At 38.7% G+C, this 19,255-nt stretch overlaps 1 protein-coding gene across 3 annotated transcripts in view; it reads right to left on the bottom strand.

Annotated features, from left to right (window-relative positions):
• SPAG9 (sperm associated antigen 9) overlaps positions 1-19,255 on the bottom strand; it is a 106,440-nt gene that overhangs the window by 71,365 nt on the left and 15,820 nt on the right. For all 3 annotated transcript variants that reach the window (XM_073310895.1, XM_073310894.2, XM_073310897.1), the window contains exon 3: positions 2,081-2,151. In XM_073310895.1, coding sequence (XP_073166996.1) covers positions 2,081-2,151 — 71 coding nt within the window. The remainder of the gene's footprint in view (positions 1-2,080; positions 2,152-19,255) is intronic.

Here is a 19,255-nt window from a genome sequence, read left to right as displayed (position 1 = left end):
CTCCTATTCCCCCCCGCCCCCGGTTAGGCCTCTTATTTCCTTTACTTTCTCATCCCCACAAATAAGCCATTCAGTCCTGTCTTGATTTTTGCTCTGTACAGCTCTTTCCCTCCTCTTTGTTTTTTTCTGGTTCTCTTCCCACCCCCCTAGGCTTTTTTTTTGTGGGGGCGGTGAGAGGGGGTCAGCTTCATGACTTTACTAAGAGGTTTTGAATGTATAATAAAAGACTGGGTACTCACTCTATGTTTTCCTGTCTACTAAATGTATGTCAAGTCTACCTCAGTATTGTGAGGCTGATTCTTAAAGCAGAGATCCTTACGTTAAATATAAATTCAAACTACTATTATAGTTTAGGGTCTCAAGCCATTATGCTCTAAGCTTTGCTAAACTAAAACTAGTGGAAGAAGCAGTTACCTACCCCTTAGTGTGGCTTCAGTTTCTCCTGTTTTACAGTTTTAACTAAGTCTACTTTAGGAGCGTTATTTTTCAGCATTAAACAAAATATTTTTCTTTGGGAAAAATTTTATGGAAGTCTATATACATATATAGCCTACTATAACAAGAGCAATATAAAATTAACATTTATACACAATAGTGTAAACATATTTAGAATAAACATGGATTTCTGAAAATACAGTTTCAAGGATACTGTGTTTCATCATACATACTTCAAAACTTTGTGCACAACCGGTAGGCTCAAATTTCCAAGTTAAAAAACAGGTTAATTAACTGCTACAGAACATAACAGACTAAGGGTAAATTTTCAAAAGTGACTAGCATTTCGGAGCTTAATTCTAAATGAAAATCAATGGAACTTGGGCTGCTAAGTGACTTTTTTTAAACATACAGTTGACATCTTGTTTTGTACTGTTTGAAAGCTCCATAAACATTATGGTTCCAGTCCCTGTGAGGCTTCCTTTCCCTTTCTGCTACTCATTGTGAGGATTGTGATGCCTCACACTCCTAACTCACATTCATATTGATGAAAACTAAGCTAATGTTACAGGTAATCAAATGTCATGTTTCAAGGCACAATATTTTTAGTTGAAGAGGCCAGAACAGAATTGCTCTCACTTTGAAAGACCAAGTATTACCTACTGCTGGAGAGCTAAGAAAGAACAGGAGCAGTAAAGGGCTGGAATCAGAAAATAAGAGGACCAACAAGAAAGATCCTCTCAATACCAGAACATAGCAAGTTTAGTTAATTAAAAGGTACTCAAATTAAAGTTTTATTAGACTGAAATATTCTCACATACATATGAACACTAGGCCAGCTAGGATCCCTGCCTGCACTAGGAAGATGACCCTTTCCACTGAACCCATCCGATGAAGTGAGCTGTAGCTCACAAGAGCTTATGCTTAAATAAATTTGTTAGTCTCTAAGGTGCCACAAGTACTCCTTTCCCTTTGCTAATAGTTATTCAGTAACAGGCCCATTTCACATGATTTATTACTCTTCAATTGCAAGAACAGACCAGGCTGAGAACAATTGTTTGGTTTGATCTCAACTAGCAGTTACTGTTAACAGTTGAAAGAAAGAATGAAGGAAAACTCTTTCCTGACAATGGTTGTCAGCACCAAGTTGATTTCCTAGGGTAAATGAACTCAAGGAAGAAAGTAGAACCACTGGCATTGTGGAAAAAGCAGTCAGAACACCAGAAATAAGGGGATTAAGTTACCTTTTTTTCATCTGTTTGCATTTTTCTACATTTGCTTTGAAAAACTGTATTGGGGGTATGGGAACTACGAGGATGCTCATGTTTCAACAAGGCCTGAATATGAGAGAATTGTCTATATAATTGACAGTTTTGTACAAGGAAAGTAACTTGGAAAACATATGTACACTAAAACATATATGGCAAATAAAAACTACTAAATGCCAAACAGAGCCTGGGTACAATGGATGTTGGCAACAAAAATGTCAAAATTCATTAACAGAATTTTGTGTACATGGTTTAGCAAGCTAGAATGGCTAAACATTTTCCACTTTGACATTAACTGCTATACATAGGAAGCTTAAGTTTGCACATGGTGTAAGTATTTTTACATCAAAATGAATTAAGAGTACTTAGACACCTACCTCTGTATGTCTTGAATGAAGTGCATTGTATTCTTTCTTCAGTTCTGCCTCCCTCTCCTCAAGTCTGCTAACTAAAAAAAAAAATTAAGGTTAACCCAAGGAGACTCCATACCAGCTACTGAAAGTCCAGAATTTCATGTCCTGAAGTCTGATTTTCACAGACCACAACTGTCACTCCAGAGGTCAGGGTATTCCAACTGATGGGTATCAAGCAGCAAGACTCACTTAATGGAGTTGAGGAAATTGAGCTCTATTATTGTCTTTGTTAAATCTTTCTCACTCCCCCTTCTATTGATAAAGAAAACACACTCCTTCCCCTAAAGGTTGCAAATAGCCATATGGAGCTGAATCACATTTTTCACAGACAAGTTAATAGACTATTAAATCATCAGATTTCCAGTTAAAGTTGTTTAAATTTGTCCAGGAAAATTTTTTCACACATGCATAACAAGAGAAAGTAGGAAGCGACAGAGACCCTATCACATGCTATACTGTTAATCTTGCATTCAGAGGTCATGTCTATGAAGAGAACTGCAACCTAGATCTGTTGGCATTACCAATAGCAAGTCACACAAGATTATCACAATGGTAACTTCTAGCCCCGGAATCTAGAAAGCTTTTCTTCTGCATAAATAGGCAGCCAACTCACAGGTCTAAATCAAACCTATATTTCTCAGCTGAAGAGTTTTAAATGGTTTTAATCAGAGCAAATATTAACCAGATATTTTAGATCACTGTAACATAGCATATTAATAATTTGGCAATAACTTACTGTATTCCACAAGCCATAACAGACGTTCTTTATCTTTAAGAGGTCACCCTTGCACGCCATTGTATATTAAAGTAATGATCCTGCAGATGCAAAACTACTCTTTTCATTTTCTTTGAGTGCTTACATTTGAAGAAAAATATGTACTGAAATTAATCTCAAGTTTATTAAAATACAACTTAGAAAACTTTTAGCCATCAGTGAAGTCTTAATTCACAAGATTAAAGTTAATAGGGTTTTTGGTTACGGCTTGTCTTCACATACACTACAGCTGTAGCACTGTAGTGAAGACACTACAGTGAGCTAGACTACAGCATAATTACCACTGGGACCCAGCTCTACCGATATAGCACTGCTAGTGTAGATGCATTATGCTGATCAGAGAGCGCTCTCCCCTTGGCATAATTATTCCACCTCCCCGAGCAGCGGTAGCTAGGTCTCTTCCCCACTGACATAGTGCTGTCCACATTGGCACTTAAATTGGTAAAACTTACATCGCTCGGGGATAGGTTTTTCAAACCCCTGAGCGACTTAAGTTACACTGATGTAAGTCTGTAGTGCAGACCTGGCCTTAGACCAAGTTATCTCCAATGCTATAGTATTCCCTATACCACACTTTGCTTCCAAATAGTTTAACAACTCAGTGTTCTCTTTACACAACATTTTTAGTATAAGTAGAATTCTGAACAGCCAGACCCACGTTAGAATTAGCTCTCAATTAAAATGTTGGTTGGTTGGTTTTTTTGTTTGTTTGTTTTTTGTTTGTTTTTTTATTTAAAAACCTTCTGGCTACCTTTCAAAGTGCAAATTACTTTTTTTTTTTTTTTTAAATAAAGGAGTACTTTAAATCTGCATACTATTGGTATGTCAAAGATATACCAAATTGATCAGCTGCTCCCCTCAATTTAGAAATGGGCTAGAAGTAAAACAAGTATGTTTTCTGTCCCATTCTGAAAAGGAACAAAGTACCAGTACAGGATCTTCTGCAGCTCTCAGTAGAGAAAGCCACGGTTACCCTTGGTTTTAACACTTTCAGCTCCTAACTCAACTGTAATTGGAATTCTCACACTAACTCATAACAAAAATTGTAATTCTCATATTCAGTAGAGTGTTAGGAAGGTTCTTATAAATTCTTTTTTTCCAACCAAAATGGTCAGTCATGGCCTTCTGCAGTGCTCATCATGTCATTTCAATATAAGCTATTAGTGACAACACTTCTGTTTATTTTTGTGTCTACTTTGCCCTATTTTGCAATTAGTTTATTGAAGGCCTTACCTAAAAGTCTTGTTTTTCCCTTCCCCCCCCCCCCGCCATTACAAGTTTGTCAACTCTAACTTTCAGTTTGTGGAATGTGAGAGAGTAATACACTTATGTATTCTTTTGATTTAGCCAAGTGCTCCACATTTTCTAGCTGAGGTTTTCTTCTTTCACTTGCCCCGTTTAAACCCCTCAAGATGATTTATAATATAGTTACCAGTCTGTCTGCAGCTGTAGACTCAGTGCCAAACACCACAGTATCACAAGACCTAAGCCAATATTTTCTCCGCAATTTGTGCATTTCTACTATTGCCAGCATGCTCCTATCATCAATATTTCTCAATGCACCTTTTTAGTGCCCCACATTTTCTACATTTGCACATAGGATATACTTTATATAGGTACTTTATATAGATACTATTCAATCTGAACATTTTAAAACTAGATTCAAAAGGTGTAACCATAACCTGTAATTGTCTGTGCACTTAGATCAACATTACTCTCTAATCTCATCTTGCTCTTCTAAGAGCATTAAAGTATTTGACAAGACCCTTTGCACTCTAGCTATAAATATCAAACTGCTCAAAAGTATACACATATACCCCTATGAACCAATCTTACAATACAGTAAAAAAATCTAATGCACATAATGGCATATAATAGCAATAAATACATGAACATTAATTTTGAAAGGCTTGATATAGGATGCAAGATACTTTGTGCGTTACTAAAGAAATTATCAGTGCACTGTAGAATAAAGCAGATGAGAAGAATCTAATTGGTCAGTCAGAGGCAATGTCCATTCTGAACACTCAGGGAGAGAAGATAAGTGCATGGAAGCTTTGGGTAAGTATCCAGAGAAACAGATTTTATTTGAAAAGCCAACTTTTGCCTACTCTATCAGACTGTCTGGACTATTATCTTCTAGTATAGCTGGACCACAGCATATCAATTTACAATCTAAGTTAACTAAGCCTTGGTCAGACAGAAAGATACTGTAGAAATACTTAAAACAAGCAAGACTGGCTCACCTTAGTTTTTCCTGTCACTAATACGTAGGACACATTTGTCAAATCATCAGCTTTAGGACTTTTAAGAGGAAAGGTCTTATGGTCCTTCCCTTTTGCCCTCATAGCCAATAACATTTTTCAGGTGCTCAAAAACTGCCTCAGTTCAAGCAAGCAGTTTGGAAATCAGGAAGTGCAAATAGCATTGCTAATTGGCTTCATATTTTGGGAGACCTGTTCCCTTCCTTAGAAACAGTTTCCAAGTATACTGAAATAGCATCAGGACCTAGATAATGTTAATCATGTTAACCTAATCATGGCTTGGGTTTGAAATTTTGCTTCTCAGTGCTGGTGAGTAGAAGATTATATTTACTGCAGTCACACATGGCGATTAGCACAAAAACACACACTGATACAAGTTTAAGTCCTCTGACTAATGTCTTAACTAGTACTGGCTCATAATGATCTTCCAGAATTCACCAGAGGTGACCTAAACACACACCATATTTAAATAACTATAGACTATCACTTTACAGTAAACCATGAGAGACTAATTCCCAACACTTCATTTTGATCACAGCAGTCTACAGCCAACCTAAATGCAATCAGCAGTAAAATCTGCTTTCTACAATTTACTATGGTTAATAGTTTAAGATCACTGATGGTATCCTAGCTCTATCCCAAATTAGGCTATTTCCCTCCTTCACTGGGCCTATTTTAACAAGAATGGCAGCTCCATAATTCAAGCTATGGGTGACAGATTCACTAGATGCAGGCACTGAAGACCCAGGATGCCCACCCACACAGATTTATTTCATAACCATTCTATTTGTGAACATTTTATTAGAAGAAGGACCTGCAATGTGACTGAAATGTCTAATTCTGGTTTAGTCTAATCTCTGGAGTTCTTTCCTCAGTAAGATGCCTTCAACTGAATGCCTAGTCTCTTGCTCATGCATTTCATCCTGGGCTTTGCTGGTCAAGCTTGTTACAGCCTGACACTCAACTTGATGGCATTTTTCTGTCTGTCTGTAATGTAATAACTTTTGAATGCCACATCTGATCAATTACAGAATTTCATGGAAAGTTCTACTCATCAGTGGCCAAAGCCTTATTGATTGTTGGGGAAAACTGGAAACCAGAAGAGGAAAAAATGAGACACCTGAAGCCCCTGCCAGCTTTTCATCATAGCCTCAAGCACCTCTGCAGTTTTCTATAGATCAAAAAAACTGCACAACATTCTAGCATAATACTCCCACCTCATTTCAGTCCATCCTCCCAATAAAGTTTAACATGTTGATGTCCTGAATGACTAATCACCCAAACAGAAAAAGAGGGGAGGGGAGAGGGGACAAATTAGGGTATGCACACAGCCCCTGGCAGGTGGGAGAATGGGAGCACACAGGCCCTGCCATGGGGAGAAAATGGGCAAACCCTGGAATGGGGAAAGGAGCCTGTCGATCTTTAGCCAACACTGCAACATCTTCTGAATGACACTCAAAACGAACAATCCCTTCTACTCAGACATGACTCACTCTCTAGAAACCAACAACCCCATAAAAAGCCAATGAAGCAAAACAAAACCCAAAACACTCCCAACCCCAAGATATTTTACTTAAAAAGAGAGAATCAGGCAGTCCATGCAACCCATTAGGAACTTCACTCTTACTATCAAATTTTACACAGACGATGCTCAGATACAACACTGATAAGCAACAGTATAAAACTCTAAGATACTGAGTAAGGGTATCAGAATCTGGTCCAAAAAAGAAACATAAAAGGTTAGCAATTAATATGGGTTTACAAATGGGTCTCCTAATCCTAAGAGAAACAGGACATTACCACAGCAACAGGCTAGATGGCAGTACACAAAGCCCTTTAGACTGGCAAGAATACCACCAGGGCAATAAAGTTAAGTCTGAAGGTTGCCTCATTTTGCTCAGCTTGCACATGGAGCAGAGTAGTAGTCTGAAATCATCCAGGTAACATCCATTTTAGTCTACGCTACTTCACAGCCACTGTAAGTGGAGCAAAGCACTGTTGGGGTATGCTAACTATAATGCCATTTGGGACAACCTGGAGCCTCACATGGAAGGGGTTTAAAACAAAAGTGAAGACATTTGAGATTATATTAAAGAAATGATCATAAAGCAACTGAAAAAGTTCCTTTTGCACTCCAATGTCTCAGACCCCTATTTCTGGCTAGAAAAATATTTTAAAAAGATACCACCACAAGGATGGTGGGGTCAAAGAAGCCTACAGAAAAGTTCAAGCAGAGATTAAAAACAACTTGTTTTGGTCCTTTCATTGAAATAAATACTTAAATTGCTGAAAACAAATCCATTCTCAATTTTCCTACTAGCCAAATGTAACTATTCAGATGAATGGAGAGGTTTAACAGTTAGCCTTATATATAATTACCTTCACATGTATTTTAAAAAGTTGAGTTGGCAAGATCATTATCTGCTGCCATTTAAGACAGCCAAGAGCATCAAGAATTGAGCAACTTTCATCAGACTTAATCTGTACTAAACTTGGTGTCAGCTATCAAGAGTATCTAACCAAAAAGAAATAGTTGTTTACTTCAATTACTTCTATTGTTTAATGTTCTGCACAGATTGAAGTCTAGTTTGGTGATATGCAAGATCTGAGAATCTCAATTTCAGAAAAAATTAGAATTAGTGAAGTGAATTGAATGCCCTCCAAATTCATTGTAGCCCAATTTATCATAGCACATTACAAGTTCAATATTGATTTTGCAATACTGCAGAGTAGAGATTCTAAAAGGTCCATCTTCCCAGGTATAATACACACCTACTAAATAACACTGTATCTAGCTCATTTAAACAGTGTTTTACACATTGAAAAATACTATCCTGAACAGTAGAAGAATCTGCATCCATCAATTTAAGGAAGTAATTTTTAAAATTTTTTTTGGACATTTCAATTTTATACAGAGCTCTAAATCCTCAATGAAGTTCTGCATCTATACCAATATTAGTCAGCTTTGACTATAGTATGTAAACCAAATTGTAAATATTCTAAAAATCAGAACACTAGACTGAAAAGAAAACAGATTCCATTGGAAAAACAAAGCTTCCATAAACAAAAATGTTCACTTTAATATATGATCAAGGCCCATCTGCAATCTGATATACAGCACACAGTGAAACAGTATCCAAATATCTGAAATACTAGTACTCCATATGAAAACCTATGCCTCCTTGATTTAACTTATCCAGTTCATCTCAAACTGAACCAAGCAAGCCTCAAAACAGGAAATTAAGTATTAAGGGAAAATGAGGTGAATCATTTGGAACTTCCGCCTCCATCCTGAGAACAAGTATGAACAATTAGGCAATGAAAGCTGCCTGCCCTGCCTGTTCAAAAATCAGAGCTTACCTCCCAAGTTTGATGGCTTTTGCCAAGTTTGGAACACCCTCCATCTGTTTGTTGTCCTCTGCCTCAAACTGCTGATTAGCCTAAGGGGGAGAAAGAGAAACAAACCTGCTAGAAAGCCAAATCCAACTGATCAGATGCCTCCTCAAGAGGAATTTTCAGTTCCTGCTGTGCAGGCAGGGCAAAGAGATCCCATTTATTGGTCGGCCTTACTTGCATGCCACTTAAGCCCATTCTGAAAGGTTCTCCTTGGACAATCTTCCTTCAACTGATTCCCTAACAGCATGTCTCACACCAACTTTAAAAGATACAGAACACACATGTTCTTTAGTGACTACCTGATAGGCTGACCACCCCAACCTTGGCAGGGAAAAACTAAATTGATTCAACACAAGCGTTTAACTACGAAGCAGTAAGAAAGCTAGACAGAATCTGGGGGTAAAACATACTGTTTAAGACAAGTAGTAACCTCAGTTCCTTGGCAAGAGTTTAAACACCTTCAAATAGTTCACATTTAATACTTGCTCTACACTGTAGTTAAAGTTTTTACATTGACAACAATTCTTGTTCCCAAGTAAATAGCAATGTGCATATATTCAGTTTCTTGCTTGCAGAATTCCATAAAATGAACTGACATCCATTACCTTTGGACTTCAATGTGTCCATTACTGTTGCTTTAAGTCCCACTAACTTCCGAATTTGATCGAGTACAAACTATCACTGAAAATCCTTAAATTTGACAGTGACATTTTTTAAATAAGCGGTCATCTAAAATCCATGTTATTTTCATTTAATGTTTATATAACAGTGGCACTCTAGGATCCCCCCCACGCCCAAGAAGTGACGCCCTGCTGAGCTACACTATAAAGACACATGCGAAGACAATTTCTGCCAGAACAGCTTGAATCTACCACACTGTTTAGCCAACCTACCTCCAAAAGTAATGGAGCATCCTGACAGTGACTACAGGGTGAAAAAAGGACAAGGTAGTGCTGCAGAAGCAGGGATATAACTAATGCGGGGGTGGGGGAGAGAAGAGGGGAGAAACAGAGTGAAGAACAGAATCAGGATACAAAATTTTGCTGTTTCTAAAAGAGCTCAATACCAGGAGAACAGTGATGCTAAAACTTCAGCGGATTAACTTTATAAAAGAAGCAAAGTTACCACCAATGACAAGCCAGAACATAAAATCCAGAAAGACATTTAAAATCTTACACACCCTTTGCTGTAAGTAACTCAGCTACAGCAACTGAAGTTTATTTGATAAATTTTAGACTGCCTTCTAAATTTTGCTTAACAAACGAGAGATCCTTAACAAATCTGTACCTTATCAGGCCTTGGCAGGAGCTAAACCTTTTATTGTTAACTTTCCCCTGAGAAATACGTCAGTGTTGATGTTGGTCAAGTAATGTTTATGACTAATACTGGTTAACTTTAAACCTTTTCCCGCCACTCTTAGTCATTTTCATTAATAGGCTTCACATGAGTAGAGTTTAAAGCACATTGATCCTTTATGTTGTTGTGATTTTCTACTACATTTTTTTCTCCAGTTCTGTAATGTGACTGACTCCTATGACGAGTTCTCTAACTGTAGTTCTGCTCCATCTAGTGGGCTCTCGATTTTCAGAGAATACAGAGGAACAATCAATGGAGTGCAGTAAGTCAAATAAAGGATTGATACTGAAACCAATAACAAGGTTTTTCTAGAAAACATTTTAAGTTGATAAAGAAGTTATGCTATTAGACAGTGTCAGCTGGATCCTCATCCTTTTCTGGTGCTATATAAATAATTTTTAATAGAGGCTGAATGCCTTGCTCAACTTCAAGTGAGTAATACCCAGAGTTTGACCATCTGATGTCCAGTTTTGCAATTTATGTGAAATTAGTAGGTGGTTTTCATTCATTCCTAGGAGACGGGGGGGGGGGCGGGGTGTCGTCAAACCACAAAGCCATTCCAGCTAGGTCCACCAGTACCAGACTTGCAAGAGTTGAATGGCATTGCACCAAATACCTCACCGCACTACGGGTTGATTCCTCCAGGGGAGGTTACACAGTCAAACCAATGGATATGACAGGCAGGGAGAAAACTGCCCTGTAACTGTCTGTGCCCCAATATATTGCAAATAAGACTTCAGCTTCTATTGCTGCAATTCTAGACCGCAACTTAGTTACACTTTTTTTTTTTTTTTAAAGTTAGTGCTCAACAAGAATGTTCTGAAGACCCAAGTGTTTTGTAGTTATTTTGTTGCACAATGGGGTTTAATCAATTTTCTACAAAACTAAGCAATGTGATATTTGCTTCATGAGGTTAGTGTTCTGAAGCAGCAGCACTTAGGGTTTATGTAAGAATACTTACATTCTAATAGGATATTGTACCCCACAAAATCTAGGCTCTTAAATTCAAATGAAGTGTTAGCTGTAGAAAGTCTTCCAGTACAAAAAGCAAGAGCTTTTAATTCCACGATATACTTATATGCAGTCCTATTAATTTAAGTGTTATGAGCAATTAGGGAACAGTGTTATTGCCTAACAGTCCAGTATTTAGTCATTTATTGGAGATACAGGAAGCCTCAAAATTAGAGTTTAAATATGAAAATTTATCACTGGAAATATCACTTAAGCAAGTATGATTTGTAGTTTTTCTGAGAGTAAGCCTCTAAGATCAGGAAAAGATCTTATGCACAAGAGCTAAACTGCAGAATTATAGTTAAAACAATGGATAAAATGAATTAATTCTACAAAATGTGCTTCTAGTATGATGAAAGCGTACAAGACAGTTAATGGTGGATAACTTAGATTAGACAGAATCTACCATCTCAAAACAGTAACAGATATCTAGTGTGGCTCAATTGTCAAAGAAAACATAACATGATTTGGGCTTTACAGAGAATTTCAGAGACAGTGAATTTCTGCAGTAGACATAATTATTAGGGCCAGATTTACATTCAGTCCCATGAGAACATTCCCATAATAGGGAAGAGGTTTCAGAAACAAGAATGAATGAATGATTAAGGAGGCATTCTGATATTCAAAACCATGAAGTACAAAGAAAAGGCAAGGACGTTTGAAAAAAACAATTTTGAATGTGTTAATGGTCTTATCTAACTCAAAAAAAAATCTGCAGTCAAACATTACTAAAGAGGGGGATTATATTATTTCTGCACTGTGCAACACTCCTATCCCAAAGCTTAAGTTGACACTGGGGATACACGTCAGAGTAAAGTTTAGCATAGAAGAGGTACTTGATCTCACAGAAAGTCATAACGTCGTCTTCAAAGAGTTACCACTAATTGAATGAAACCGTATCACATCCAAGAAAACTGCTATGCAATCAAGAGTGTGAAGGCAATTCCAGGCTAAAACACTTAAAGTTTCAAGTTGACATCTTGAATCTAAAGAATCTTCCCAAATGCTGCAAGATCTAGTAACAATTATGGTGCACCTTTATCTAAATATAACCTTCCCAAATAAATCAGAAATACAGTAGTCAGGGGCTAAATGGCTTCTTGAATTATATTCCTGTGCTCACACTAACATATACATGAATCCCTCAAAGATCAGTAAATGAAACCTTGGGCAAAATTTTGAGAAGAACCAGAGACTTTCAAATGAGAGCATGTGAATACAGAGCAGCTGAGTTGAGATACGAGCAATAAGTACCAAGCATCAGTATTTTTGACAGTAGAAAACTTGCTAACACAGACTGCTCTGTTCCTTTTAAATTGGAAGTAGCAAAACAGTTTTAGGCTATTGCCACCTTCATCAGTTTTGAAAATTAACAACGATGAAGATACATAAACCATAAGATTTCTTCCCCCCAGTGAACAATCATGAATTTGTACATTATTTTGTTTGGAATGATTTTCTTGTATTTAGAACATTATTGTACTTAGGCCTGGTGTACACACAAAGCTGTACCACTATGTGTTAGGATATGCCTATACTATGGAGACTATACCAGCATAGCTATGTTGCTTGGTTATAATAGCATAACCTCATAGTGTAGACAGCCTACACTAAGGTGTTTTTCCGTCAGTACTGGAACATGACCTCCCCAAATGATGGTAGCTACATCAACAGAAGCATTCTTCTGTCAATACAGCTGTGTCTACATTGGGAGTTAGGTTGGCATGTACTAGTCAAGCATGTGGTTTTTTTCCCCCTCACACCCCTGACCAATGTAGCTGTATTGACCTAACCCTTAAGTGCAGACCAAACATAATGATCTGATTTTATACTGATTTAATTAAACTAGTGCAACTGTGTATGGTCACTGAGGGATTGTCTTCACTTACCAGGGTAAGTCAACGTAAGTTACGCTACTCCAGCTATGTGAAACAACATAGCTGGAGTTGACGTAGCTTAGGTCGACTTACCCCAGTGTCTTCACTGCACTGCACTGACAGGAGATGCTCTCTGGTCAACTTCCCTTACTCTTGTCCAAGACCCGGAGTATCGGGGTTGACTGGAGAACACTCTGCTATCGAGCTAGTGGGTCTTCACTAGACCCACTAAATCGATCCCTGCTGCATCCATTGCAGCAGCATTGATCTCCCCGAGTGAAGACCAGCCCTGAGGTATGTCTAAACTACAAGTGCTACCGCTATGCCACTGCAGAGCTGTAGTACACATTTACTACAGTGATAGAAGGGGCGTTTCTGTCACTGTAGTAAATCCACCCTCGAGAGGCAGTAGCTAGGTTGACAGAAGAATTCTTCCATCAACCTACCTGCATCTCCAGTGTGGTTTAGGTCAACCTAGCTATGTCATACACGGTCTCAAATATTTCAAATCCCTGAGTGATGCAGCAAGGTCAATCTAAGTTTAGGTGTAGACTAGGCCTTATACTCATTTAGGGCTTGGCTACACTTACATTTTATAGCACACTAACTTGGTGGCTCAGGGGGGTGAAAAATCCCCTTGTGGAGGTGGATTACCAGGAGCGCTGGGAGAGCTCTCCCCCAGCACCCGCACGTGACTACACTCGCACTTTAAAGCACTCCCGCGACAGTGCTTTGAAGTTTCCAGTGTAGCCATGCCCTACGCTTGTGCTTGTAAATTTACAGGTGTAAGCTAAATGGATATAACCATTTTTAAGTGATGATAGTCCACACACACAAACTGTACTAGTTTAATTTAACAGATTTAGGCTAAATGGGTACAATTTCTGTATGTACACTAGCTTTTAGAGTAAAGGGGACCAGATGTTTTCAGCAGCCTCTCTGTCAACAGGAATAGATATCTAGGTATTTATACCACAATAACTAGAAGATCTAACAAGTTAAGCTAATATGGGTTCTCTTTGGTACCTTTTCTTTCATTCTCTTCAGCAAAACAGCTTATATTACTATCATCACTGTGAGAAAACTATGGCAGAAAGATAAGTCTTTCTGTCTTAAAGCCACGAAGATTTGTACTTATGTTGGGCTCTGGTGGCAAGAAGTTCCATAGGTGGAGGCAACTGCCAGAAAGTAGGTCCAATATCCCATCAAGATCACTATTGTCATAGAATGTTCCACTGTTTCCAAGAAACATAGCTGCTTTTCCCACCTACTCAGTGAGTTCAAAGATCAACCACACCACAAATTGATTCCTCCTTATTCCAAAAACCTCCATAACTCCATAATCCATAACTGAGCATGGGAGAGCCCATGTGCCCAAAGGAAAAACCAAAGATTTCTAGCCTCCACAAAATCCAATGACATGCAAGGGGAGCTCTGAGTAAAGCTTCTCCCACATTCAGTAATTAAGGATGTCAATATAGCATCTGAAGCCCAGTCTCATCTGACCTTATGGACCTGTGTTGGCCAATAAGTGGACTGCTTCATGTTTCAATTGAAAAATCTTTATTGGTGATGCAAGAGCTAGAAATAACAGTTTTGGGCTTTCCAATTGAAAGGCGAGTTTGCAGGCTGACCAGACAAATATTTTACTTGCAAACTAGACACAATATAGGCAAAGCTGGCAGAAAGTCCTATAGTTGAGGTTGTCTAAAACTTTCCATTATATAATAGTTTTAAGTCATTTATAACTATGCCAAACTAACTGTTCAGACTAAAATTTTCCATGCATGTGTCTGCCTCAACCTAAAATCCCTTGAAAATTTCAGCAAAAACAACTCAGCCACTTCTGAGAATGAGGCTAGGGAAAAAATACATTTTGCCAGTGAAATTCTTACAACCATTTTGTTAAGAAAAACTAGCACCTTTGTGATTGAAATTCAGAAAGGTGTGTTTCGCTGTCCATTTGAAAAATCCACCTACATTTCACCAAGTTATAAACCTCTGAAAACAGTCATTTGCCCATGCTCAGTGCATATATGCCTCAGTCTTTAATAAGGCTAAAGAGGATTTTAGGGATAATGGTAGCATGACAAATGGGAATGAGGATACAGAGGTAGATATTACCATATCTGAGGTAGAAGTGAAACTCAAACAGCTTAATGGGACTAAATCGGGGGGCCCAGATAATCTTCATCCAAGAATATTAAAGGAATTGGCACCCGAAATTGCAAGCAAGAATTTTTAACAAGTCTGTAAACTCAGGGGTTGTACCGTATGATTGGAGAATTGCTAACACAGTTCCAATTTTTGAGAAAGGGAAAAAAAGTGATCCAGATAACTATAGGCCTGTTAGTTTGACATCTGTAGTATGCAAGGTCTTGGAAAAAATTCTGAAGGAGAAAGTAGTTAAGGACATTGAGGTCAATGGTAAATGGGACAAAATACAACATGGTTTTACAAAAGGTAGATCGTGCCAAACCAACCTGATCTCCTTCTTTGAAAAAGTAACCGATTTTTTAGACGCAGTGGACCTAATTTACCTACATTTCAGTAAGGCGTTTGATACCGTGCCACATGGGGAATTATTAGTTAAATTGGAAAAGATGGGGATCAATATGAAAACTGAAAGGTGGATAAGGAATTGGTTAAAGGGGAGACTACAGCAGGTCATACTGAAAGGTGAACTGCCAGGCTGGAGGGAGGTTACCAGTGGAGTTCCTCAAGGATCGGTTTTGGGATCAATCTTTTTATTACTGACCTCGGCAGAAAAAGTGGGAGTGTGCTAATAAAGTTTGCGGATGATACAAAGCTGGGAGGTATTGCCAATATAGAGAAGGACAGGGATATCATACAAGAAGATCTGGATGACCTCGTAAACTGGAGTAATAGTAATAGGATGAAATTTAATAATGAGAAGTGTAAGGTCATGCATTTAGGGATTAATAAAAAGAATTTTAGTTATAAGCTGGGGACACATCAATTAGAATTAACAGAGGAGGAGAAGGACCTTGGAGTATTGGTTGATCATAGGATGACTATGAGCCACCAATGTGATATGACTGTGAAAAAAGCTAATGCGGTCTTGGGATGCATCTGGAGAGGTACTTCCAGTAGGGATAAGGAGGTGAGAGGCACTGGTGAGACCTCACCTGGAATACTGTGTGCAGTTCTGGTCTCCCATGTTTAAAAAGGATGAATTCAAACTAGAACAGGTACAGAGAAGGGCTACTAGGATGATCCGAGGAATGGAAAACTTGTCTTATGAAAGGAGACTTAAGGAGCTTGGCTTGTTTAGCCTAACTAAAAGAAGGTTGAGGGGAGAAATGATTGCTCTCTATAAATATCTCAGAGGGATTAATACCGGAGAGGGAGAGGAATTATTTAAGCTCAGTACCAATGGGGACACAAGAACAAATGGATATAAATTGGCCACCAGGAAGTTTAGACTTGAAATTAGACAAAGGTTTCTAACCATCAGAGGAGTGAAGTTTTGGAATAGCTTTCCAAGGGAAGCAGTGGGGGCAAAAGATCTATCTGGCTTGAAGATTAAACTCGGTAAGTTTCATGGAGGAGATGGTATGATGGGATAACATGGTTTTGGTAATTAAATATTCATGGTAAATAGGCCTAATGGCCTGTGATGGGATGTTAGATGGGGTGGGATCTGAGTCACCCAGGAAAAAATTTTCTGTAGTATCTGGCTGGTGAATCTTGCCCATGTGCTCAGGGTTTAGCTGATTGCCATATTTGGGGTCAGGAAGGAATTTTCCTCCAGGGCAAATTGGAAGAGGCCCCGGAGGTTTTTCGCCTTCCTCTGTAGCATAGGGCATGGATCACTTGCTGGAGGATTCTCTGCTTCTTGAAGTCTTTAAACCACGATTTGAGGACTTCAATAGCTCAGACACAGGTGAGAGGTTTTTCGCAGGAGTGGGTGGGTGAAATTCTGTGGCCTGCATTGTGCAGGAGGTCAGACTAGATGATCGTAATGGTCCCTTCTGACCTTAGTATCTATGAATCTATATTTGCTAGAGGCTAAATGTAAAAATCTCAGAAGATTCCATCTGCACTGAACATGCTCCAGAGCAGTCCTGAAAGGGCTGAGCACTATTTTACTTGTCATTTCTTTCTACAGCCACAAGGTACTGTGGACCCAGAACTGAGAGACCGTCTCTTATGCTCCCAATGCTCCCTGGTGGTGTCCAGAAAGTAGAAAGAAGTAGGAATACATAGCAGTGAGAAGCAGAGGGATGGAAAGGCTAAAGGGAACAGGTGCAGGGATGGAAAGGAGCAGGGAGAATGGAACATAAGAAGGTAGGGACACAAGAGTCTTTAAACACTAGAGTGGACTCACCCATATAATACAAGAGAACCAAGAATTCCCAAGTCTCAACATTCCTCTGCTGTCAAGCAAACTGTGAAACCCACTGGCAAAAGATGTGTCGCAGCCTCCTCTAGTGGCTGGTCTACATAGATAGTGACTGAGGGCTTGTCTACACTTCCCCCCAGGATTGGCTGGCAGCAATCAATCCAGCGGGGGCTGATTTATTGGATCTAGTAGAGACGCAATAAATCGACCACCGAGCGCTCTCCCGTCGACTCCGGTACTCCACCAGAATGAGAAGCGTAAGCAGAGTTGACAGGAGAGCATCAGCTGCCAACTTACTGCAGTGAAGACACCACGGTAAGTAGATTTAAGTAAGACTACTTCAGCTATGGCTATTCACGTAGCTGAAGTTGCTTATCTTAGATTGACCCCATGCAGTAGCGTAGACAAGCCCTTAGTATTGCTACCAGTTACTCCACTGGATGAAATTGTAGTCATCTGTGCTGTGGTCCCTCTTCCAATCCACGAGGAAGTCAATATGGTTCTGCAAGGTATTTTTTTTATGTTAAGAGCATTAAGACTACAAATTCAAGTGTTCAGAAGTTATGTGCTAAAATTCAGATTCCTTTTGAAACTTTAACAAGGCCCCCTAGTGCATGTGTGTTATGATACAGTCTTTAATTATATGATCACATTCTATTGTCTCCAGGACTAGGGTGATCAGATAGCAACTGTGAAAAAACAGAACAGGGAGTCCAGGGTAATAGGCACCTATATAAGAAAAAGTCCGAAAAACTGGGACTGTCCCTTTAAAAACAGGACATCTGGTCACCTTATCCAGGACTCTGCTTCATTTAGTGCACAGGAAGGATGGTGCTCAGGAAAATGAATCAGTTGTGGAGTAAATAAGTTGGTTGCCTATATATCCTCTGCCTTATTTGCAGCAGAAGGCGTATCGTAAATAAGGCTGATAACTACAGGAAGGGAAAAGATATTGTTGTGGTTAAGGCAATTAAATGAATCCTAGAGAATTGAATTCTATCCCTGCTCTTCCACAGAGTTGCTACGTGATGGTGGGCATATTAAATCAAACCAAATGATGTTTCTCAATTTCCATATATACAACTTGATGGACCCGATTTGAAGAAGAGCTGAGGATCACAACGTAGCCAAAGTTGATGGGAGCTGCATCTTCAACATGTGAAGTGCTGACAAAATGCTAAGTACTCTTAAAAAAAAATTAAGTTCCAAGTTTCTCAAGCTGGGCATCCAAAATTAGTGGTCTCTTGTGCCAGTTTACCTTGGTTTCTTTGTTTCTCAATTCCTCCGCTGCAGAATGGGAATATCACCACAACCATACATCTCGCAGGAGTGTTGTGAAAATAATTTACTTAAGATCTCTAAAGCACTCAGATACTATAGTGATGAGCTCAGTAGAAAAAGCCCATGAGGAACCTAAAGAAACCCCTGTATTCATTGCAGTATTTGGATGGTATGTGGTAAATAAAACATGGGGCCACCCAGGATAATTATATGACTAACCATTTGAAGTATGCACTGGATGAGGCAGGGATCCTGCGGAAAGCATACTATATGACCATTTAATTAAATACACAAGCACAAGTGAACAACCTTAATTCCGGCATTTCCTATTTTTTGACGCTTGACTTTGCAACCTTAATGCTTTTAATGTACATTTTTTATGTAATTTGATTGTAGAAGTCACAGAAATAAGTACAGAATCCATTATTCCCTTTTATACGGTTACTCTGTAGATCTTATTCAACCCTGAAGTAACTTGCCCAAACTATAGAAGGAATTAAATGCTGGAATAGAAACTAAAAAGAGTCCATGTTTTCAGACCTGTTCTCAGCCACCATTAAGATTTGCAGCTAAAATTTCAACCCTCATTTAACCTTTTAAAAATTATTATACATACACACTACAGGGAGACTTCACGAATCAAGCTTCCAAAATCAGCCAACGCCCACTGATATTAAGGGTCAATAACAGTAAAAATATTATATCTTAAGTATACTCAGGTCAAATAGCGTTGCCACCTTGGGCTCTTTGTGAAGATGAACAAGTCAGGTCTCATCAGTTTCCTTCCTGTCTCAAATGTTCACTCCATGTCCT

Source organism: Lepidochelys kempii, chromosome 14, assembly GCF_965140285.1.
Source record: "Lepidochelys kempii isolate rLepKem1 chromosome 14, rLepKem1.hap1, whole genome shotgun sequence".
Lineage (NCBI taxonomy): Eukaryota > Metazoa > Chordata > Testudines > Cheloniidae > Lepidochelys > Lepidochelys kempii.
Note: the sequence above shows the minus strand (reverse complement) of the source record. Positions and strands in the feature narration are given on the sequence as shown.